Source organism: Benincasa hispida, chromosome 11, assembly GCF_027475165.1.
Source record: "Benincasa hispida cultivar pf3 chromosome 11, pf3_genome.v1.1, whole genome shotgun sequence".
In the NCBI taxonomy this organism is placed as follows: Eukaryota; Viridiplantae; Streptophyta; class Magnoliopsida; order Cucurbitales; family Cucurbitaceae; genus Benincasa; species Benincasa hispida.
The window spans coordinates 68,665,911-68,690,747 of NC_143488.1; the positions used below are offsets into that span (position 1 = coordinate 68,665,911).

A 24,837-nucleotide genomic window follows, 5' to 3' on the forward strand; every position below is an offset into this window, starting at 1 on the left:
TAAGATGTCCTAAAATTTAGATTTTTTTTTTTAAAATAATGTTATTTTAATATATATTGACAAAAATATGGTAGGATTGAAAGTATTTTTAAAATAGGGATAGGATTGAAAGTATTTTTAAAAATAGGTGTTGTGTTTGTTGAAACTATTGACAAAATTAAGGTAGTGAAATTATGTACATGGTACACGATTGTCATGTGGCAAACTCGTGTACTGGGTACACGAGTACCATTTAATCCAGTCAGCACCACGTCGGCTGACTGGTTGACTGGTTGTATGGAAACTCGTGGACCATTTGTTTTTCTTTTTTTTTTTAAAAAAAAATATATTGACTAATTTTTTTTAGTGGGAGATGTACAACAATATCAAGACTTTAGGAACGGATCCACAAATTCCTTCATCATTAAATTTAATTATATATTTAATCTACAATGAAAACATAATTATCTTGTACTCATATAAAAAAAATAAAATTGAAACTTTTGGGTGGCCCATTAGGCCCAATATAGTAGAGGTATGGTAATTTTTGAAGAACCCTAATGAAGCTGTCGTCCACTCTTCCTCACTTTCACCGCATGATGAAGCTTCCGCCCACACCTCTCATTTTCATTGCCCATTCTTCCTCAGATGAAGGCTTCGTTAGCTGGCGCATATACCACCTTGCCATTCATTCGCTCCTCCGGCGACCGTGTAACGATGGTCTGATGCTATTTCCGGCGAGTTCCCACAGTGAGATCGACTTTTTTCAAGATATGTTTTTTACAAGATATGCAAAACAGATACGCTAAATCCTTTTTTTTTCAAGATATTCATTCGCTCATGGACATATCTTTTTTCAAGATACGTAAAACAGATACGCTAAAACACAAATCTGACATGTATCTGAATCGTATTTGGACGAATCCGTATTTGATACAGATTCCATTACATAAAAAGTATAAGTACATACAATATACATATAAGTACATAAAATATACAATTACATAAAAAATACAAGTACGCTCTAGGTTCAGTCCAATCAATTTCCTCATTATTAATTGAGGCAAGAATGTCCTTATGTTTATCAGAAATCAAGCAAATACCATCTCTTCGGGTAAATACTTAAGGTAAATAGCAAAAGCAAGGGTAATAGCAATGCAAGGGTGGCGGCAGTTTAATGGGGAAATGAGTCGTGTACTAGGTAATCATATACCGGATACACGATTACCTCCTGCATGACTTGACTACGCGCGTTAGATCAACAGGTAATCGTGTATCGGGTACACGATTTAAAAACTTATTTTTTACAATACTTTCAATCCTACCCTACTTTTATCAATATATATTAAAATAACATTATTTAAAAAAAAATTAATTTATCAATGTTTTATTTAAGTAAATTTTAGGATATTTTTAAGATGAATTCTTTCTAATCTTTTAATTTTGTAATATTTTAATATATATATCATTTTATGATTTAGAGATTTTATTTTTTCAAAATATTATTAATTACATTATCTTTCATTAATAAATTTTTTAAACATTTAATTTTTTTCTAAATTATACAAAATACCTCTAATTTTATAGTTTGTGTAAAAAATATCCTTAAAATTTCAAAAGTTTAAAAAATACTCTCAAACTTCCAAAATGAAGTAAAAAATATCCTTGCTATTAGTTTTGGATGAAACCGCTAATATTTTGCGTAAAAAATAGCCCATCTTACTTCTCTATTGTTCTCTTTTTTTTCTCCCCTCTCTTCTTCAATATCCTCTTAGTCCACTTTTGTTAATTGTTTGACATTTATTTATCTAAAATAATAATAATAAATTTGCACACTTCAATAAATGTATATGACTTATTATAAGATAAAAGAGAATAATATAAGCACCAAGATATTTTAGGACTTAAATATGTTAACAAAGTTGTATATTGGTAGTTTAGTGCATTTTAATAGTCATCATTGTGGATGATGAAAAGTGTAAGAATAAAAATAATAGAATAAGAAGGAAAGAAAAAAAGAGAGTATCGGTATAATTTGTTTTAAATCTGGTTCTTTTCAAACAAAAGAGAACTTTAAATATATTAATCGACATACTAATGGTATAAGCATTTTTGGAGGTTTTTTTTTCTTAAAAAAAATTGAGTTATTTTGGAATGAGTTAATAACGATTTTTGTTCATGAAATAACTGTGAGGATATTTTTGAATTTTTTAAATTTTAGGGACATTTTTAAACTTCTGAAAGTTATATTTTTGACACAAAACTTTAATAGTCTAAATCCAAAACTAATTTTTTTTTAATTTAAAGATATTTTTTAAACTTTTGAAAGTTCATGGGTATTTTTGACACAAAACATAAAATCCAAAAGAAATTTTTATAATTTAACCAATTCTTTTTTTATTAGTATCATTTATGAATATTAACATTGTTATTATTATCTAGTAATTTCAAATAAACTCATTTGATGTAGGATATTTCCAATCAATATTTTATTCATTTTAGGATATTTCTTTTATGTTCTTCTGTATTACTAGTTGAAAATCTCTCTCTATTAAGATAAGGGGTGTTCATGGGTTGGGTTGAGTTGAAACCTTTTTAGACCGAACCTAATTATTCAGGTGGTAAAAATTTTCAATTCAAGTAACTCTTATTAAAAAATGAATCCAACCTAACTCAACCATGAAATATTTGGGGTTGTGTTGGTTCGGGTTAATCGGGTCATCTATTTAAAATGTTATTCTAAAAAGAAGCAAACGTAAATATGTAAAAATCCAATTTAATTATTTTCATATATTAAATTAAGATTTACAACTCAATTTTAATTTATATAGTGAAATATATGTCAAATATATTGGAAAATGTAAATAACATCACATATATTGTTCGGTCTACCAAACGATATATTGTACATACTGTCTTATTAATTCACCTATCAAATATATCATGGTTTATTTTTAGAAAATTCATATATAAAGTGCTATGTATATATTAAATATACACTATTTTCTCCTTTGAAGCTTCGTGTTGTTTCTTACTTTCATTTACAAAGGACAACAAGTTTTGAAAGTTTAGTGAAACTCTCCTTATTGTGCATGTCTTGAAAAAAGAAAATTATTTTGAGAAATCTATAGCCATGAGAAATTTTCTTTATGTGCTTCTTTTGGAATTAATATTATTATATAAATTTAAATGAAATTTTGAATAACGAGAATTGAAAATGTAAATTGGGTCAAACATTTGTGTATAACAATAACTCATTAGGTTATTCATGTAAAAATAGAAAAGTCTAGATAATTGTATAATTAAATTAATTTATATAAGCAATTTAGACAATTGTGTGATTAACTTTATTTATCTAGGTTATATATGTAGAAAGTTTGTTTCTATTTGGTTTGTTGAAATGCTAAATTTTGTCTCAATAAATTTTGGAACTTTAAAAAGTGTTTAGTAGGTTTTTTTTTAAACATGTTCATTACAGTTCATAAATTTTAAAGTGTTAAATAGATTCTTAAACTTTTAATTTCTTTTGTTTAATGTATTGTTAAAAATTTTCAATTTTGTATCTAGTGTTTTTTTTAATCTAGTCAACATATCTTTTATATATATATATACAAAAAGGTACATCCCGATCAAGCATTTATCTTTATGCATCCCACCAAATTGTTCAATCATAATTTTTGTTTAAAAAGAAATTGTTCAATCATAATTTGTCCATGAAAAATATTTAGGTATATCATGAATGACACCTATCTTTGTACATCTGACCAAACTGTTCAATCATAACTTAACATGTGGCAAAATTTTCTCATTTCTTTTTTGAAATATTTTAATTCATTTTGGGTGTGAGTGAAGAGAGTGGGATGCACAAAAATGGTGCATTTTGGGATTCACCAAAATATTGTCCTTTGCCACATGACAAGTTTTTCTTACTTTTTATAAAATAATATATATATATATATATATATATATATATATTGTGTGTATGAAGAGAGTTGATGAATAAAGGTGGGTTGCACTTAAGTATTACCATTTTTAAAATTCACAAATCCACTCAACATAAAATTAAAATTTTAAAGTTTCATTAAAGATAAAATTTATTTTTGTATCAACTTTTAAATATGTACCAATTAAAAGTATCTATCAAGTTTGAATGTTCAGCTTTATGTTCAAATTCTTCGCCCTTTGGAGCTTTAAAACTTTTTCAATTCTAATCTCTAGACTTTCAAATTTTCAATCTTGATATATGAATTCTCAATAAATCTCTCAAACTTAATACATGTTGCTAGTTTATCGTTTATTTTTCTAAAAACACTTCATTATCTATGAGACTCTCCACTATAAATTTTGGAAACATATTACAAAATATATTTTCCCGTATGTTAAAAAATCATGTGAAAGTAGCCCATAATATAAATTTTAGGTGATGTGTCAAATTAAAAAATTAGTTGGCAATGAGATGAGTAGCCCTCTTTCTTGTAAAAAGTATAAGATTTCTTGATCTTTTCAATGTGATAACACAGAATCTTATCACAAAACCAATTGACAATGAGAGGAGTAACTAGTCTATTTTATAAAAACTGTGAGGTCCATGGATTTATCCAATGTGAGATTCTCAACATGCCTCCTCAAAATAGTGTCTCTTTTAGGTTCACCATTCTTTATATTTTTTATATGAGAAAAAATATATATTTTTTTTTCATTAACACCCATCACTTTTTTTCCTTTCCTTTTCCCATCACCCCTTCTTGTGCTGTTTCTCTATAAATACTCTTTTCTTCTTCACATTCCTCTTGTTCATTCAAATATTTAACAAATACTTCTAGAAAAAGTTAAACCATGAAAATCTAAAAGCAACCAAAACTTTTTTTTTTTGGTAGAAAGAAGAAAAGACAAAAGAAAAAGGGGGACTATTACGTTGGTTTGTGCTAAAGAACACGTAGATTTTCCACCATATAATATATTCAAAATATTAACGCGACATATATATAAAAAGAAAGCATATCATAACATGCGAACGGTGGACCATTTCTTATCCCCTTGTTATTTAGAAAAATTTTCAACCAAAAAAAATTATTTACACAAAATAGTAAAATTTAATCTTTTTTATAGAGACGGATAGATTTTGATAGAAATTTATCAACGTCTATCAATAATAAAAATTGATAGAAATCTATCATTGATACTATGTGATAGACAATATCTGTATTTTTCTGTTATTTGTATAAATAATTTGACATTTTTTCTATATAAAAAAATTTCTTTAAAAATACTAATCAATCTAGATATAAAAATTATAGAGGCTTTAAAATTAGAAATTTAACTATCTCATCTCACATATTATCAGAATGAGATTATCAGAAAGGAAAAAAAGAAGGAATGAAAAGAAAAGGACAAAAAAAAACAAAACAATCATAACAAAATTAAAAGGTCACAAGAACCTCCCACGGTGAAAAAAACTCACGTGTAATCTAAATTAAAAGCTCTCATCCATTTTTTTAATCACCCACTAGGTAATATATAAATAAATATATAAAATTTTAGTGGTGTGTTATATTTTAGAGATAAAAACCAATTTTATGTTAATACATCAGTTAAATCTTAAAAATTTGGTTGAATTTACAAAGCAGTCCGTTTGACACAAAATTGAAATCACTATAATAATTTTTATCTATTTCGATATTTTTTTCTGACGCATATATTTTTATTGACATAGACGTATTTATCCTGATGAAAATTCAATTCATCGGTCAAAATAGAGCAAGTGTACATTTTTTTAAAAAGAAAAAAATTATGTTGATAAAATTTCGGACTTATCCCAACGAAAATATGCATAGACAAAAGTCATTAAAAAAACCTACACTTTCCTTTTTCCCTTTTTTCCTTTTTTTCAATTTTTCCTTTCCCAATTTTAATCAGAGTGTACTAGACGATTAATTTTTCATATGAATTTATAAAATTTCATTTGAATCATAAAAATTTATAAACTTATATAACTTTATAAAACTTACAAAAAAATTTCAAACCAAATGATGAATTTAAAACCACACAAAATTCGTCTGGATATTTCCCCCGACTCTTCCTTTCCCTTTTACTTTTTCTTTCCCCTACTTTCCCTTTCCCCTCCATTTTTTTACACAGACGGTCGTCGCCACGCACTGTTGAACTCCGATGCTCCAACTTCTTTGAATATGCTTTTTGTTGGTTGAACTTTAACGCCCCAACGCTGCCGCACGCTACCTTCGAAGGCGTTGGTTCTCCTTGTCTTTACTTTTTTCTAACAAATGTGTCTGTGGATTGTGTTTGTGTTATCATTCTGATAAGAGATTTTTATGTTAAAAAGCAAAATCATGAAACAAGAACATAAGTAACTTTTCTTTTTAATCCCTTTTCCAAATCAACGGAGAAGCAATTAATAGACTCATATGTCATTTTCACCAAAAATATGTAGAAGTTTGTTTTTAGTAGAGAACATATTAAAAATGAACTGATTCAGAATCTTTTTCCCTTTTGCTATCTAGGAGTAGAGATGCAATATAGATAATATTTCACATTCATACATTCTATCTCCTCTACAAAGTATTTTGCATTTATGTTATTAATACATGCTCAGTGTTAGTTTGCATTTAATCTCTTTTAGGAAGAACAAGTTGTTCATGACAAAAAAAAATAAATAAAAAAAAATTACCCTTATGAATGAAAGTAAAATCTACAAATCAGTACTAAATATATAATTTTTCAACTAGGAGAAAATAAGAGTAGTTGAAACATCAAGCAATTGATGCTAAAAAACCATTATAAATATAGTTGACAATATAAGAGGAGATTAGAAAATCATCACAAGATGGACTTGAATCAATAACGGAGGAAATTATTTGTGAACAGGTTTTGGGAAAACGATCAAGCCACACTAAAGGTATTGAATGGAACCCAAAACCCAATTTAGCTACAAGTGGTACATCTTCCTCGCAAATTGAGAAAGATATTGGGAATAAGTATGAAAAACTTGAGGCGAGGTGATAAGCTTAAAGGAAGAAAATACCATGTTGAAGTCAATAGTTTCAGGTTTTCAAAATCAATTGACTGAAATCACAAGACAGTTTGTTGCGCAACAAAAGCAAGGAGATGAACCTTCGAACAACTAGGTATGTTATGATATTTTCAGTTCTTGGTTAGTGGATTTAGGAACTTAATTTGGTTGTTATGTGGCTATCCTGCAGTTATGGTAGCCACGTCAAATATGAGTATTTTAGTGGATTTAGGAACTTCATTTGTTTGTTTTGTGGCTATCGTGCAGTTATGGTAGCCACTTTAAATATGTATATTTTAGGGTATTTGTTGTCATTTCGTAGTTTAAATGGCATTTAGGTGGAACTAGGACACGTTTGTAGCTTGGGAGAGGGAGATGTATATGTTGTAATTATTTTTTAGATCATCTTGAAGTCTAATTGTGCACTTTAAAGGAACTTTGTTCTTAGCTTATTTGTAGGGTTCCAAGAGTTGAGTTATATGCTTTTAGGACCATCGGATGACAGATTTAGTCTTGAAAGAAATTTAAATAGATTTAGGGGGAGGGATTCACTTCGACACTTTTATATGTTTGTTGCTACTTGTGGTTTAAATAACATTTAGGTGGGACTAAGACACGTTCGTAGCTTGGAGGGGGGAGGGGGGTGTATATGTTGTAATTGTTTTTTAGATTATCTTGAAGCCTAATTGTGCACTTTAAAGGAACTTTGTTCTTGGCTTATTTGTAGGGATCCGAGAGTTGAGTTATATGCTTTTAGGACTATCGAATGATGGGTTTAGTCTTGAAAGAAATTTGGGTGGATTTAGAGGGGAGGGGTTCACTTCGACGCATTCTATGTATTTGTTTCTACTTTATGGTTTTAATGGCATTTAGGTGGAACTAGGACATGTTCGTAGCTTTGGGGGATGTATATGTTGTAATTGTTTTTTAGATTATCTTGAAGCCTAATTGTGCACTTTAAAGGAACTTTGTTCTTGGCTTATTTATAGGGATCCTATGCTTTTAGGACTACCGAATGACAGACTTAGTCTTGAAAAAAATTTAGGTGGATTTAGGGGGGAGGGATTCACTTCGACGCTTTCTATACATTTGTTGCTACTTTATTAAGTGACATGATTGTAGCTTGGGGGGGAGGGATTCACGTCTTAATTATAACCACTTTATAACATTTTAGATAGTAAAATGATTGTTCGTGGTGTCCATGTTTTAATTATGAACATTGGCGACATGTTTGTAGTTTGAAAGGGGATCATTTCTCATAACCATTTTAAACATTTTATTTAATTCTTTGTGTGGTTGTTAAGATCTTTTTGTGCATTTTTCTTTTGTTGATTTTAATAAATCTTTCATAATATTTGTTTTTCCTACTTCAAGTTTTTAATGTAAATTCTTAAAGATCATTTTTTGGAAAATGCGAGACGATTTTGAGATGATTACTTAGTTTGGTTTAGTATCTCATTTAGTTGGGCTTAGGGAAGATTAAACTTTTTGTGTGTAGGAGATTTGTAAGAAGCTAGAAAAGCTCAAATTTAATTGTACACATAGTTTTTGTTTGTAAAATTTTATAGCTTATGTATTGAATGTTAGTCTTATTTTTAAATATATAATTTAGTCTTATTTTTAAATGTATAAGCTTACTTTTGTTATATTTGTCTCCAATTGATTTGTTTGAAGATTAATTTTTGTTTTTGCATAATTAGATATTGAGGAAATAAAAATTTGGTTGTTTAATTGTTACAAAAAATATACAAAATTATAAACAACTTATGCCGATGCATATGAACGTTGGTAGAAATCTGTCAATTGAATTGAAAATTTTTGTTGTTTAGAAATATATTTTGTTGGGAATTACATATGCCAACCCAAAAAAAAATTGTTAGCAAAACCTATCCCGATATTTTTAGTACCTTGCTGGCGTTTTTTGCGTAGATAAAGGTAAAAATTCTTGTAGTGTAATGAGATTATATTACACATAAATACTTATTTTATATTCAATAGAATCATAATTTTCTTGAGTATGTCTCATAAAGTTCAAAAACCTATTAAGCACATTAAAAAATTAGTATATATAAATAAACTAAACATGTAATTTGACATTTTATTTATTAAAAATAGATTAAAATACCATTTTATCCTCGTACTTTGAGTTTTGTAAAAGTTTAATTGATGTGCTTTCAATTGTCAAATTTTAGTTCATGTATTTTCAACCATCTTAAAATTAGTTTATGTTCTTTAAATAAATCTTAATACTTAATCATTCCATGTTAATTTTTATTAAAATTGATTAATAATAATAAATTTCATTAAAGAAAAAACAGTACTTATGTAAATATATATTCTCACAATTCATAAATGGAATGCTCAAAATGACATCTTTTTATTGAGAATAAACAAACAATTAACAACTAACCTCACTAATTTTAAATTTTATTGAAAATATATCGATTATAATTCGTCGATTGGAGAAGGAAATATACAAGTTAAAGTACCATTATGGTCTCTATAATTTAAAGTTTGTTTAATTTTAATTAATGTATTTTTAATAAATCTTAAATTTAGTCCCTCAAAATTAACTTTGATCAATATTGATTAAATAATAATAATAATAATGTTCATACAAGAAAAATGCAAGATGTATATATGTTTTCGAAATTGTGAAAAAACTAATAGATAATAAAAAAAATGGTTAGAACCAAAACTAGACAATTAAAAATACATATATCAAAATATAACAAAAATAAAATACAAAGACTAAGTAGATGTTTGGACCTCAACTTCAAATGAAATAGCTCACTCCATGTTTGATACTCCAATTATAGTAACTGATGTTTCTAATTACGATGACCTACAATTAACTACATTATAACTATTTCAAATCCATTTATGTTACAGTGTTTACTATTTCATACTCGTCCTTTCTTTCTCTATTTATTACCATATTTACAATTTGGTATAGTTTGTACCCTAAACACAAACTATTATAAATTAGGAGGTGTTTAGGGCATTGACTTAGTCATGTTAGTTTATGGTTGTTATAATCTATAGATTATGATAGTTCATGTTTGGGTTGCAAACTATTTTAGTTTGGATAGGAAACAGTAAACATTGTATCAAAGAGAATAAATAGAGAATGAGTAGGAAATAGTAACACTTATATATTTTTCTAGTATTAGAGGAGTACCATACTCCCCTTATTCACACTATAAATTTGTGATAAAAAATATTTATTTGTGGACCCATATTAATGTTAGTGGGTCCCACCCTACTTTTAAAAATGTGTTAACGTAGATTGGATTAGGATGAATAGGGTTGAATGCTTTTTTAGACCAAACCTAATTGTTCGAATCATAAATTTCTTCAATATAGATAACCATCTTTAAAAAATGAACCCAACCTAACACAACCATGAAACATTAGGGTTGGGTTGGTTCGAGTTACTCGGGTCATTTGTTTACATTTTTTTTCTAAAAGAAGTAAAATGTCAATAAGTACAAATTTGATTTGATTATCTTCATATATTGAATAAAGATTAACAATTCAATTTTAATTTGTATAATGTAAAATATCTTTCCAAAATGCTAAAAATTATTTTTAGGAGTTGTTGGAGAATAAATTTCCAAAAAACTAATGAAATCAAATAAAACTAAAATAAATATATGTATATCTAATTGTATCATAAGTAAAAATATATATATATATTAACAATAAGTCGGGTTAGTTCGAGTTGGTTTAAGATATTTTAAGCAAACCCATAAACCAACATAATATATAAAATTTTCATTTTATTTGAACTAAATCCAACCCAAATAAATTGATAATTCAATTCAAATCATACAAGTTGAGTCGAATTGATCGATTTTTTTCTAGTTATCAATTTTTTTAACACCACTAATATGTGAGGATAATACGGAATATTGTCCATACTATGAGAATATAGGAAAGAGGACTCGAAATGGTATTCCGTAACTAATTATAGATTATAATGGATGCCGAAACACCCACTATTCTAACACAGAGACTAAAATCACAGACAACACCCCTTAAATGATATTTTAAGAGGAGAAATTGCGGGAGAAGCAAATATATTGAAATTGGGAGAGTTGATGACCAAGCCCTACGTACCAGGGGGAGGTGGGAACGCAACGCAATCAATCAATTTCTGACACACGTACACACACCTTGTAAAATACCTCATTCTCCACTCCCAATGTCCAACACAAACGAACAAATCTCTCTTTATTTCTCTCTCTCTCTTCCCTTGATTTCTTCTCTGAATTCCTATGGATCTCCAATGGCTTCTCGATTTCCTTCAAGGAATGACCAAGCCTTTTCTCGCCACCGCCATTGTCGCCCTCGCCGTTCTTCTCTCTTACTTCCAGAAACTCGGCCTCGAAGGCGAAATGATCTACGCCATTTTCAGAGCTTTTCTTCAGCTCTCTGTTATTGGCTTTGTTCTTCAGTTCATCTTCAACCAGCAAAACCTTGCTTGGATCCTTCTCGCCTATCTTTTCATGGTAACCTTTTTTCTGCCTTCAAACTGTTTGATCTTTGGTCTCTGAGGATCTTTCATTCTTACTTTTACATCATTTTTTTAAAATTATACTCCAAATCAACTCACTGAAATTTACTTGGATCCACCAAAATTTGGTATAATTAGAGTTTATGGAAGAATTTTAAGTTCAAAGAACATTCTTGATTTGTGAATTCTCGTAGTTGCTTAAATCTTTCAATTGATTGGTAATTTGAATTTCTAAATTCGAACCTCCTAAATCATTTCCTCCTCCGATTCATATTGATTTTTACTGGCTTGGATATTCTATAAAATTTTAAGCGGAATTTTTCTTAACCTACCATCTTATTTTTTAGTTGATCGATGATTTAACCTAGAGTTAAATGATAATATAATATTATATTTGTCGATAATTTTATCAGCTTAATGTGTTGGGTTGGGTAATTATTACAGAATTAAAGTTTAAATGCTATACTATAAACTATTTTTTAAACTAAAACTAATTAAAATATTTTTAAATTTTGGAAATTATTAGATGCACACATTTGTAATTTATCCAGTTTTCCTTCTCTTCTCTTGAGACTTTGGGAAATATATAAGTCGGTTCTCTTATGCCTTCCTGATTTGTTTTTCATTTCCTAAAACAGAGCTAAAAGAGTTAACTTCTAGAAAGTTCTTTTTCTTTTTTCGAGATTATACGACTTTCAAATATTTGCAACAGGTCATATTAATTTCTTTTTTTTAATAATTTTAATTAGAAGGTGATATAAGTTATATCACTTAAGTACAATTGGGTTACACCAATATTTTGTACAACCTACGCTGCATCTAATAAAAAACTATCATATGTCAATTTTATTTATTCTTTTTTTGTATGGTAAAGAGAAGAATCATATAAATTGCACCTAATGATTCTTTGTTTGTGGGTGTCGTGCTCATGAGCATTTTTTTTAAAAAAAAAATAATAATAAAAAGATGATATTATTGGAATTAAAATTTGAAGCAATTTTTTTTTATTTTTTTTGAATAATTTTGTAAAAACTTTTTTGGATGCTATTGATTTCATTCGGGAATCTTTATTTCCTTCTTTAGTTGAAAGTATCTTATCCTTTGATTTTACTTTTTATAAATAATAAAAAAATTGATTTTATAAAATAGTTTTCCGCGTTTGTGTAGAAAAGACTAAGGTGTAACTATATTATTTTGGTCATATATTATGATTTTTGTTTATTTGGTTGTTTCATTTTAGTTTAAATATTTTCTTTTGTTCATTTTATCAATGTATTTTTGGAATGTTTATTTTTAATTTTTATATTTATGAAGAAAAATAAAGTGACCCTTTTGTCACTTTATTGTCATTTTCATCCCACATTTTCTATCAAAATTTTAACATGACATTTTGTTCACTAATGTAAGGAGTTATTTGGGGAAAAAATGATGTTAAAGTGTGATGGTCAACTTGGGACTGATCGTGACCATGTGCAAATTTTATGCGCTGATTATAAATATCAAAGTCTATAGTCCAAATTTGGGGATTTTAAATTTTGATGGTAAATATATAATTCTTTTATGAGGCAAGTTACAAATTTAATCATTATCAATTTCAGGTCAACTTTAATTCAATTGTTGTAGGTGTTTAGAATATTGAGATAATATATATTTATTGTTTTATACGTTTGTATGTATTATAATCTTATAATTTGATTAAATCTCATAAACTATTTTCGTCGAAATACCTGACATCATTTTATATATTTATTTACATGGTTGTGTTTTGTTTTTAATTCAGTTAAGATTTGTGCGATATAAAATATGGAGAAAATGAGATGTTTTGTGATCTTTAGTTTATAAGTTAACATATTTTTATTCTTGTCCCATGTGGTACAAATTAGTTGGTAAGTATATTTTTTTTTTTTTGTCTAAAAAAGATCAAAGGGGAATCGGTTGAATTAATGGTAGTCACCTACTTAGAATTTAATATCATATGAGTTTCTTTAACATCCAAATGTTGTAAGGTTAAGCGGTTGTCACGTGAGATTAGTCGAAGTGTACATGAGCTGACCCTGACACTCACGAAATAAATATATATATTTGGTTTGAAATTTATGTATAAATTGTACATTTGGGTCCATACAATTTGGACATATTTTCATTTTGATTATTTTCATTGAAAAAAAGGTTTCAATTTAACTTGGTCTTAATGTTAATTTACTCCATATGGTACTATAAAATTTTTAAGCTTTTATAAAAGCTATCTATTACACACTTGAAAAATCTACATATTTATTTCTTTGTTTTTTTAGCATAACTCTAAACTTTCATACAATCAACTAATACAGTTAAGCAAACAGGAACCATCATCCCATTTTCACAAAAATCAATCGATCAAGTTGGTAATCTAATAAAAATTGTTTGTCCAATTTGATGAAACTGTGGAAACTAAATTAAAATGAAACTTTTGAAACTATAGGAATCAAATTAGAATTGAAAATTTAAAAATTATAGATTCCGTTTGGCAACTATTTTGTCTTGTGTTTTTTGTTTTTAAAAATTAAGTCTATTTTTTCCTCAATTCTTATAATGATTTATCTATTTCAGTGGTTGAAGTCTTAGTTAAATTCAGAAAACAAAAAGAAGTTTTGAAAAGCTTTTTTTTTTTTTTTTTTTTTTCAAATGTTGACTTAGTTTTTTAAATCATTGGTAAGAGGAAGATAACAAAGGAAGAAAATTTGAGGTGAAAATAGTGTCTATAGATTTATTGTCATAAACAAAAACTAAAAATCAAATTGTTACTAAATAGTATCATAGAGATTAAATTTAGAATATATACAAAATTTAAAATCTATTTGAAATGAATTAAAACTTTTTAGTTCAACAACATGCAAAAATGTGTGATACAAACTTTTTTTATTTTTTTTGTCTACCTTACATTGCGTTAACAACCAAAATGATATAAAATGAAACCGTGATGTTTGTTGTGGCAAGGTGACGGTTGCTGGGTACACAGCAGGGCAGCGTGCCAAGCACGTGCCTCGAGGAAAGTTGGTGGCCGGAGCTTCGATTTTGACCGGAACTTCAGTGACTATGGTGATGCTTGTGGTGTTGGGGGTCTTCCCTCTCACTCCAAGATACATAATCCCCGTCGCCGGAATGATGGTCGGAAACTCCATGACAGTCACCGGAGTCACCATGAAAAGACTCCGAGATGATATCAGAACTCAATTCAGCCTTGTAATTTCTCTCTCCCTGTTAGTTATCTCGCTTTAATTAACTTTTCAATTTTTTATTTTGTGAAAATTGATGAATCGATGAAGTCTTTATACATTAAAAAAAAATTAAAAAAAAATGAAGTTGCGTGGTTAATTTTTGAAATTAAAATAAAGATAAGGAACAAAATAATTGTTTTTCTTAAAAGTTCATTAACTAAATAAGATATTTTCGAGGTAATTATCGATTTTGATCCAAAAACTTTTTTTCATTCAAAAGTAACCTTATCTTTAAATTCTACTTTTCTTAACTATTTTTCCAACGGTTCAGACTTTAAATGGAGGATCCACCACGTAAAAAGATAATTTTACCCTCAATAAATGATCATTTCAAAAAGTTAAATCGAATCTCTTTATCTTCTCATGGAAGTTAGGGTTTTCTATTCTTCTTTTCGTTGAGTTTTCTTCACCATTGTTGGACTATCTTCTCGCAAAGATTCCCCTACCCTTATAAAAAAAACCTCTTTTTTCGTCTTCCATTACTCCTTCGTCTGATTCGGATTTTGACAAAAGGTACCTTTTCCATTTTCTTTATTTCTAAATGTATCGATTTTATTGTTTATAGAGGGAGAGTTTGCATGATTTCTAGTAGGAATGTGTAGTGAAAATCCAAAACCCTTTTTTTTTTTTTTTATCATCTTTAAACTTTAACAAACTTAAAAGAACCTGTAAGATACATGGGGTAAGAGCTATATGTTGGTCTGGGTTTGATTTTATATTTTTTGGGTGTATTGAACTTCACGAGACAAATATCTCGTGAAGTTGTTGCGAATATTTGTCTCGTGAAGTATTCGCAACGGTGGGAGTTCGTAAAATGGTTCGAAAGCTCTCTGTCGTTTGTCTCATAATGTTGTAAGTTTGTCTCGTGAAGTAATTTTACGAGACAAACCGTAGAGAGTACAACTCAAGCTTTCTTATAAACTTCACGAGAGTTGTTTTTTGGTGATGACTCTCTAGCTTCTTTCTCGTGAAGTTCATCCTTTTTAAGGGTATTTTCTTTCATTAGGGATTTTAACATTGTACCATATTTTATGGCACGTATAGGTAATTATTATGGAGCCAAGGATTGAGCCAGCATGATACTTTAAGACTTCATTATCTTCGTCTTCTCATCTAGCTAAGACCTGTATGGTGATCCGGATGAAGTTAACGAGGGTCCAGTTAGACATGTTTAGGCAGACCATATTCAGACCTATATTAGATAGTACCATCTCCCTCAATGGACAATCGATACATCACCTACTTCTAAGGGAGGTCGTGGATGATAGATCGAATGTAATTTCTTTTAATCTGTCCCAGTCTAGGGTATCGTTCAGTAAGGATGAGTTTGACCTCGGACTATTATTAACGCCTCTTCTTTAGACCACCAAGCTTTCATATAACTAGTATTGACACCATATTCCTCCCGCATATACTGCGATATCCTTCGGCCTATACGTCCTACCAACATTCGTGAACTTGGACTTAACCAGATGAATGACTAACTTGCTTCTAGCTTGATGGTAGTCGTGATCCATTAATTGCTATGAACATATATGGACATCCTGATACCTTGTTATTTTGAACAACTCTGAATCCTTAAGCTTTCGAGTTTGAGTCCTCCAATGACAGACATCATGTCTACACTTAACAACCAATAGTGATTTCATGGATTTGTGTTCTATGTTCAAAATTCTGGCGTATAGCGAAAAAGGACAACACAAAGATCTCCATTTGAAAAATATATCTGCCCTACCTTAATATTGATGTCCTCGCTTTCAAACATCTGACCTGACACAATCATTTCCACTTCAAGACATGCACTCAAAGGTTCTGCATGAGTATTTTCCACGTACAAATTGGTATCTTTACATTGATGATTACTACACTCACCCTCCATTTGAACGTCCCTGTCATCATCTTCAGTCATCTCATCAGACTCATGGACTCATCATCCAATTCCTCTGGTAATTAGGATTGTATCAATAGCAGCGGAAGCACAAGGATCATCTAAGCATTCAAATTCATTAATTTTGGTAAAATATAAAGCATGCTTTTGCAGAAAAAGTGAGTTTCAAGACATATCTCTTATAGAACTTCTTCAAAGCTCCATCTCTAGCTGCTATCTTCTCCATATCTTGTTGTAGATCACCTCAAGATCTTCTTCACTATTCTCTTGGTGCTTTAGATTGAGTTGTGGGACTCAAAACAAGCTCAATCAAAGGATGAAGGAGAAAAACTCATTGTTGCAACTTTGTTGAAGAACCTTTCTTCAAACCAGTTTTTCTCTCAAAACTCTTTAGATTGCATGCCCAATTTTCACTCCAATCTTTTCATTATATTGTAGATCAACATGCAAAGAGAAAAGCTGCATCTCATGCTTGGAAAAGACAAGGCAAATAACGCTTCATGTGTGAGCTACTTAGGTGATGGATAATGGAAAAATCTATTTTTCCATTTTGTGTTTTTGTTTTTCAATTTTTCAAATTTTATCTAAAAATCAAAATTTGATTTTATAAATCTATTTTGATTTTAAAAAAATGAAAATTTAATTAAATTCATAAATTAATTATTAAATAAAACTTAATTAATTTAATATCAAATATTAAATTAATTTTAACACATCTCCATCTTTATATATTTAAATCATATTTAAATATATAAATTATCGTATTCCGTTTAATTCTAAAATTAAACATGTAATTATATCTCATATAATTACTAATTCCCTTAATTCTAATTTGAACGTTTCAAATTAACTTATCACGCTATTCTAAAGCTAGTCCGTTACGAGTTAGTAGGAGGACCTCGCGGACCTACAGATCATGGGCTCCAACGATCCGAGATTAATTGGCTAAACTCATTAGACCAAATTAATCTCCATTCGTTAACTAATGGGTAATTCCACTAAATCTCATAGTTGCACTCCCCTCACGGTAGATATATTATGTCCACATTATTTAACCATAATCAGCAAGTCAACCCTTCACAGGTTGTTCGTAATAACGGTTGGGTCAAATATCTGTTTTACCCCCTGAGATTACGTCTTATTTCTCAAGTCCCTACTGATCCTCTAATGAACAACTGGTTTGTGATCCAATCACCAGACCAAACTCTCTCAGCCCAGTGAGAGAGTGGAGCCCCTTGTTCAAGACCTGGATTCAGTACTTGAGATAACAACCTTTCTCCTATCCCTAAATCGGGTAGGTGTGAATTTTCGTGCACCCTATGTCCCCAGCTATCTATCCGGTCTTACCCCTGAAATGGGAGTCTTATTGAGCTGGTGCTGTTGAGCCAACCCTCAACTATGCAAATCTAAGGGAAATCCCGAATAAAAAGAAGTTCATAGTTAGTTCAGGATTAAAATCGAGTTACTTAGGTCATTTAGGTGAAATAGTCAGTCTTAAATAGTAAGCAGCGTTATAAAGTAAGAGTGACTTATTTCTTGGTCCTGATCTTATGCAAACTCATTGCATAGGATGCCCCCACTTCTCATGTCATAACATGTACGAATTAAGATCACATCGTATGTAGCACTTTACAACTCTTTGTAACAACTACAGAGTAGGCTACATCCAATGGTGTTACCAGAATAAGGTATTCAACCTCATTCATGTACCATAGATCATTTTGACTATTTACTCGAACCTGATCCACTCTTATGTCTCCACATAAAGTTCAAGTACTCATACAATAGTCATGGGTCTTAGTTTATTGGATTTAGACTTTCATACAATTTATGAGATCAATAACAAGTATATTGATAATAGAAAATATTTATCATTTTACAAACTGCAAGTTTTAGGACATAAAACCCAACTGGTAGTCTGAATCGACTTCAATTATGTTCTCCTCTGGGTTCACGTTTCCCTCTCATACACCATGCTAAAAAACTCCTTCAACACATACATTTTCATCTTCAATCTCATTCTCATCACTTACATTATGCCTAAACCCCCCTATCTACACAACCAATATCATCCTCATTATATATTGAGGAGGATGGACCATTATCCTTAGGATTATATGGATAAACAAAGAAACTGTCGTTGGATAGTTTATATGGGGAAACATTATTATCTAAGGGGATTAGTGATGTAGCATAGTTTAAAGGATAATTTTGTTTGAAGGAAGGTTGTGTAGGATAATAGGGGGTGGATATTCTTGGACTAAATTATATGGAAAGCTTGATTGGTATGAGCAACTGGGGTTTAAGTCGTTGTCATCATACCTGTTTGGATTTCGTTGATAAATAGATAGAGGGCCTACATACGTCCTCCCCATTTTTTTTTTTTTTTAAAAAAAAAAAAAAAAACTTAAGTTCTTGATCATTTCATATTAAATACGTAGGAACCCCGGATCCAAAATTGTATAGACATCTTAGGGTGAGATCGTGGTTTTTTGGGTCAATCCCACTTAGATTATACAACTCCAATAAGAAGTTTTGAAAGAAAATGTCACATTTTACATCCAAACCCCCTAGATTACCGCCTGTATATTCTTGTTCATCCTTATTCCAAATACCGCCATAGCAAACAAAGACACGAGACATTTTGCAAATAAAGATAAAACTTACTGGCTAGAAAAAAATGTATAAATAAATATTTAAAAAAAATAGAAGAAAGTTGACTTTACGAGAGAGTTGACCTGGTCAATTTCACGAGACGGCTCGATTAGTTCAGCTGCACGAGACAAAAATTGAACAAAAGAATTGTCTAGTAAAGTTGGACAAAGTCATCTTCACGCGAAAGGCAACTTCACGATGATAGAGTTGACAATCAACACATGTAATCTATTAGGATCCTAAGCACTCTAATTATATCAATTTTAGTGGATTAACATACAAGTTCATGATAATAACAGAAATAGGGTTTAAAGAATACAACCTTGAGTGAATACACTTGATTGCTCGAAATCTCCTTAAATTTCTTCTTCAATATTTGAAGTAGACCATCACAAGAGCTTTCTTCAAGTTAATTTGTATTTAAGTAATTTGAACATGCAAAAAGATTCAATGTGGAGATTGATACTCAATCATCCACTAATTAAGTGGAATAGGTGGAAGATTATGGAAAAAGTGGGAAAGCCACTTTCCATTTTAAATATTTTTTTTTAATTTAATTTCAATTTTTAGATAAAATCAAATCAAATTAAAAAAACTTAAATTCTGAATTTGAAATCTGAAATTCAAAATTATCTAAAATACTTTATTTTAAATAATTAATTAATTATATAAATTTAATTTAATAATTTAATAATTTAATATCAATATTAAATTAATTAAAAACCTAATCCAAAACATGAATCCTTATTCATGTAATTAAAATTTAAATCTCATTCAAATATTTCGAACTCTCCAAAATCGTTTAATTTGTTAATAAAATGTTTAATTATATCGAATATAATAATTCAAACCCTAAACTGAATTTGAACATTTCAAATCCTCTCAACACGCTATTCTTAGGTTTAATCTTTTAACGAGCTAGTAGAGGAACCTAATGGACCTCGGATCATGAGATTCAACGATATGAGATTAATTGATTAAACTCTTTAAACCTAATTAATCAATATTCGTTAACTACCCAGACACACCACTATAGTGAAGGAAATCGACGCTCGAGATTTCCGTGAGTAGCGGAAGCAAGACCATTCCAAATTACAATCATGAAACAATAAATCATTTATAGTCGACTTCAAAACAAGCAGTTATACAATTTACAGAAAATTACAGCATGAACAATAAATGTACAAAGAGACAAACTCTATACGAACATCAGTAGAAGCGTCTCCACGCTCCGATACGCACTCTGATCGAACAACAGCAACCAAGAACACTTGATCTATATGATCGCAACACAGCACGAATACTTCGCGCTCGTCCTCAACAATCTCCTCGATCACGAACTCCTCCGCAACAGCGAATGACCTCCGCAGCACCACGAACGGCCTCCGAAAAACCTCGACAATGTCGAGTTCAGTCTGACACCACCAACAAGGCGACCTTGGTATTCCCGATGTGAGAATTCAGAGGGTGAGCTCTGTTTGGACTTGGTGTGAGGCAGACGAGCGGAGGAAACAACGATCGCGTACACGACTGGGTAAGTGGGAGAAGTCGGAAACCTATTGCATAGGTCGATGCCCAATCATTTAGATAAAACTATGCAATCGTCTAGCAAAAGCTATGCGATCGTTTAGCTCGGTCGATTCTACACAATAGTTTACCTTGGGCCAGCGATCGTCTAGCAAAGCTATGCGATCGTTTAGTAAACATTGCACGATCGTTTAATTAGCACCTGCACGATTCTTTAGCTCGCCCAGCCGTCGTTTAATAAATCTGTATTTACTTGACGACTTTCATGAGTTTCTTTTCGCCGGAAAGAGAACTCAAATTCTTTTCAAACTTTTGTGAAAACTTCTGTAAAAACTCTTTTTCAAAATAGGAAACCGATTTCCTTTTAAACTCACAGTTACCATGATCAATAACCACCCAAAAGGTATTAATTATCTAATAATTAATATTATTATAAACATAAATGATAACCAACTTATCATACTATATTTATAACCTATAGTCTTAATATTGCATCTCATGAAACATATAAACCATAGTTCTTTTTCTATTCCATGGTACTTAATGTAAATCTCATTTACATTAATCCTCCACTAGATGTATCTCATACATCATACCGATTATATCACATATAATCAAAATACCTCTTGTCAATTTGAATTTCAAATCAACACTAAGAACTGATCCTTCAACATGAATCCAAGCTACCAAAGGGACCTCATAGACCTGTAAATCCGAAGCTCCAACAGTATGTGAATAACTGACTAAATTCTTTAGTCACGGGATCCACAATCCGTTAACTACCAGGCACTCACTAAAGACTGATAGTTGAACTCTCCTCACTACAGATATATTATGTGTCCATCTTAACCAATCAGCAATGCGACAACCCTTCACAGATCGTTCGTAAGTACAGTTGGGCCAATGACCGTTATGCCCCTGTAATTACATTTGTCTCTTGTACCACTGATCCCTCTAATGAACATAAATCATAGTCCTACTATGACTGAGTTTTCTCTTTCAAAGAGAAGTTGTGGCTACTATGTTCAAGCCCCGGAATCAGCCCTTAAGGGAGCAATCTCTCTACTTATCCCTGCTTCGGGAAAGGAGTGAATTCCATATTGTGGATTGAGTTCCAAGCTCCCATATCAGACAAGTCCCGAAAAAGGTAGGCATGTTGAGTTGGCAATCTAGCCACTCTCATCCATACTAATCAAATGACCGTCCTCAAAGGCAAGAGTTCACAAAACACTCAGGATTGAGTTCGTGTCACCTATGGTCGTTTAGGTGAGATGCAAGTCTCTAGTATCAACGTCGTTATATACAGAGTCTAGTCATCTCGTGGTCCGGTCTTATACAAACTCTTTGTATAGGACACCCCCGCTCCACGTCTCCACATGAATGGTCAGGATTAACCATCTGTAGTAGTTTACAATACTTGCAAACCTCTACAAAGCGGGCCGTATCCGTAGTGTCACCAGGATCAGATATCCCACTTAATCCTTATACTATAGAATGATTTAGGTTATCACTTAAGACATGATCCACTTGTATATCACATATACATGTTTAAGTTCACATAAGATAACCAAGGAGTTTTGTTTATTGGATATGAGTAAATGTCAGAATTAAATAACACTTATTTTTACGACTTTCTTTTAAAAAAAAATTTTTGCTCTATTTTTACGACTTTCTGAAAAAAAAATAAAAAAATTACTTTTCAACATAATTGTCTCTTTTGGAACTCTCGAAAAGGAAAGAAGTTGTTCCTCTGAACTTGAGACTCTCTGAAAATAATTATTCCTCTGAAGTTGGGACCCTCACCTCACGTAAAGCATTTCTATTATTGCAAACAAAATGTGAAACTGAAGATTGAAGTTTCCATTTTAAGATATATGAATTAGGTAAGTTAGAATATTTAATATTCAAGACAATTGAATGATCATTTGTTGAGGGACTAAATTGTCTTTTTACGTGGTGAGTCCCTCCATTTAAAATCTGAAACGTTAGAAAAAGGGAAAAAAAAAGAAGTAGATATTAAAAATGAAGTTAGTTTTAAATGCAGAAAAAGTGTTTGGGTCAAAATCGACAATTTTACATATTTTAAAAGCTTAAATGTTTAATAGCTAAAATGAAAATTTAAAAGTTGAAGGACTAAATCAGTTTAAAAAACTTTAAAAATGTTTCAAAATTTTCAGTTATGTTTAATAAATTTATTTTTCGTTAACTCCAAATTAGTGAATCCATCTACAACATCCTAAAATACTATGGTTAATAACAAATACAACATTCTAAACTTAACCGTTGAATCAAACAACGATTAACCCTAATTTTTTATTCATCTTCTCGACACATCTGATTCAGGTGGAAACCGCATTAGCTCTAGGAGCAACACCGCGACAGGCGACGCACCAGCAAGTGAAGAGGGCGCTAGTGGTAGCACTGTCGCCGGTGGTGGACAATGCGAAGACGGTGGGGCTGATCTCGCTGCCGGGGGCGATGACCGGACTGATAATGGGCGGAGCTTCACCGATCGAAGCCATTCAGCTGCAAATTGTGGTAATGAACTTTATGATCGGAGCTTCCACAGTCAGCAGCATCATGTCCACATACCTATGTTGGCCTTCCTTCTTCACCGCCGCCTACCAGCTGGAAACCGCCGTCTTTTCCGCCGCCTGATTTCTTTTCCCTTTCTCAGTTCAGTTTTTACCCATCCAAGACGAAGAAGAGAATATATCATTCAAGCTTTGTGATTCCATTTCTTTTCTAATGTGTAGTTTTCTTTTTGGAGTTTTTAATGTAAATTGTAGGCTACTTTTGGTTTTTGTTCATAAACTTTTTAGTTTTATATTTTATTAGGGGGCTAAAGTTTTGATTTTGTTTGGTATTTTTTCAATTTTCTGAATTAGATCGCTATGCAATGAAAAGTTCTAACTTTTCACCAAAAATTTAAAAGTAGTTAAACAATTTACCCTCCATTATTATGTTAGTTAGCTTTGAAAAAAGACTTTACATGAACTTGGTTGTGGGTCAGATTTTGATTAATGTCCAAGACCAAAAGGACAGCGCCCATGGAGACCTTCGAAGACTACGTTGACATAAGATCTTCAAAACCTACGTTGACATGAGAAGAAAAGAAGTCCTTGAACAGTGAGTTAGATGTACGTTTCAACGATCATAGATGTGAGTAGTTAACTATTGCTTAAATTCTATCAAACACTTCACTTTACTAATTTAGGTATCAAAGTGTGTGAAACGATACCGAACCACTATGACATCTTGTACATGTTAACTTGGCTAGAAAGCAATCGCACAAGATCGACCTACAAGATTCACTCACCAACAAACTTAAACATAAAACCTATTTTTGAATATGCTAAATTGAAAACTCATGTTGACTTCACACAAGAACAAGATTTTTAAAATTTTTGATTTGTGAGAATTAACTTAAATTTGGTGTGAGCTTTGTTCACTTTGACCCATCCTTTGGGTCTATTTGGACCTTAGCCCAATTTCTGAGTGGACTTGGACCTATTTAAATTTTGGTCCTAATCCTATCCTATCTACTATAGAACAACTTGAGCTTTGAGTTGAATATAATAGGTACAATTACAAATATAACAATCGAGACTAAAGTATTGGTAGTCATAGTACAATGCAAAAGAATTGACAGATATAAAAAATTTAGATCCAACTCTCGAAGTCTATTGACGATAAATTATTTCGCTGATAGGAGTCTAGTTTACTACTTTATTTTGTTATATTTACAATCTTTTAAACATGTTGATACACTTGATTATTAGCCCTCAAAATGCTACTCATTATAACTACCTAATATAACAATACAATAGTTCTAATGTTCGTCACCTTCAAATCATGGAATTATGTTAAATTGAAACAACTATATCTATATATATAATTGTATTGGATGAAAAAACACAAGTTCCGATTAGGTTGGGTTGATCGAGTTTTTCGAGATTTTCTGAAGAAACATTTATAAATGTTG

At 30.6% G+C, this 24,837-nt stretch overlaps 1 protein-coding gene across 1 annotated transcript; it reads left to right on the plus strand.

The window, feature by feature from the left end:
* The first annotated feature begins 10,968 nt into the window (after positions 1–10,968).
* ALS3 (aluminum sensitive 3) lies at positions 10,969–23,779 on the plus strand. The gene is made up of 3 exons (XM_039047120.2): positions 10,969–11,520; positions 14,502–14,747; positions 23,196–23,779. The coding sequence occupies exons 1-3, from the start codon at positions 11,287–11,289 to the stop codon at positions 23,508–23,510; spliced, it is 795 nt and encodes a 264-aa protein (XP_038903048.1). The 5' UTR covers positions 10,969–11,286; the 3' UTR covers positions 23,511–23,779.
* Positions 23,780–24,837: the final 1,058 nt, after the last annotated feature.

Excerpts from the sequence above, each read along its gene's own strand:
- ALS3 (XM_039047120.2), top strand. The coding sequence starts at position 11,287 with ATGGATCTCCAATGGCTTCTCGATTTCCTTCAAGGAATGACCAAGCCT. Across the intron at positions 11,521-14,501 it reads TTCTCGCCTATCTTTTCATG|GTGACGGTTGCTGGGTACAC; the intron begins GTAACCTTTTTT and ends TGTTGTGGCAAG. Across the intron at positions 14,748-23,195 it reads TCAGAACTCAATTCAGCCTT|GTGGAAACCGCATTAGCTCT; the intron begins GTAATTTCTCTC and ends CATCTGATTCAG.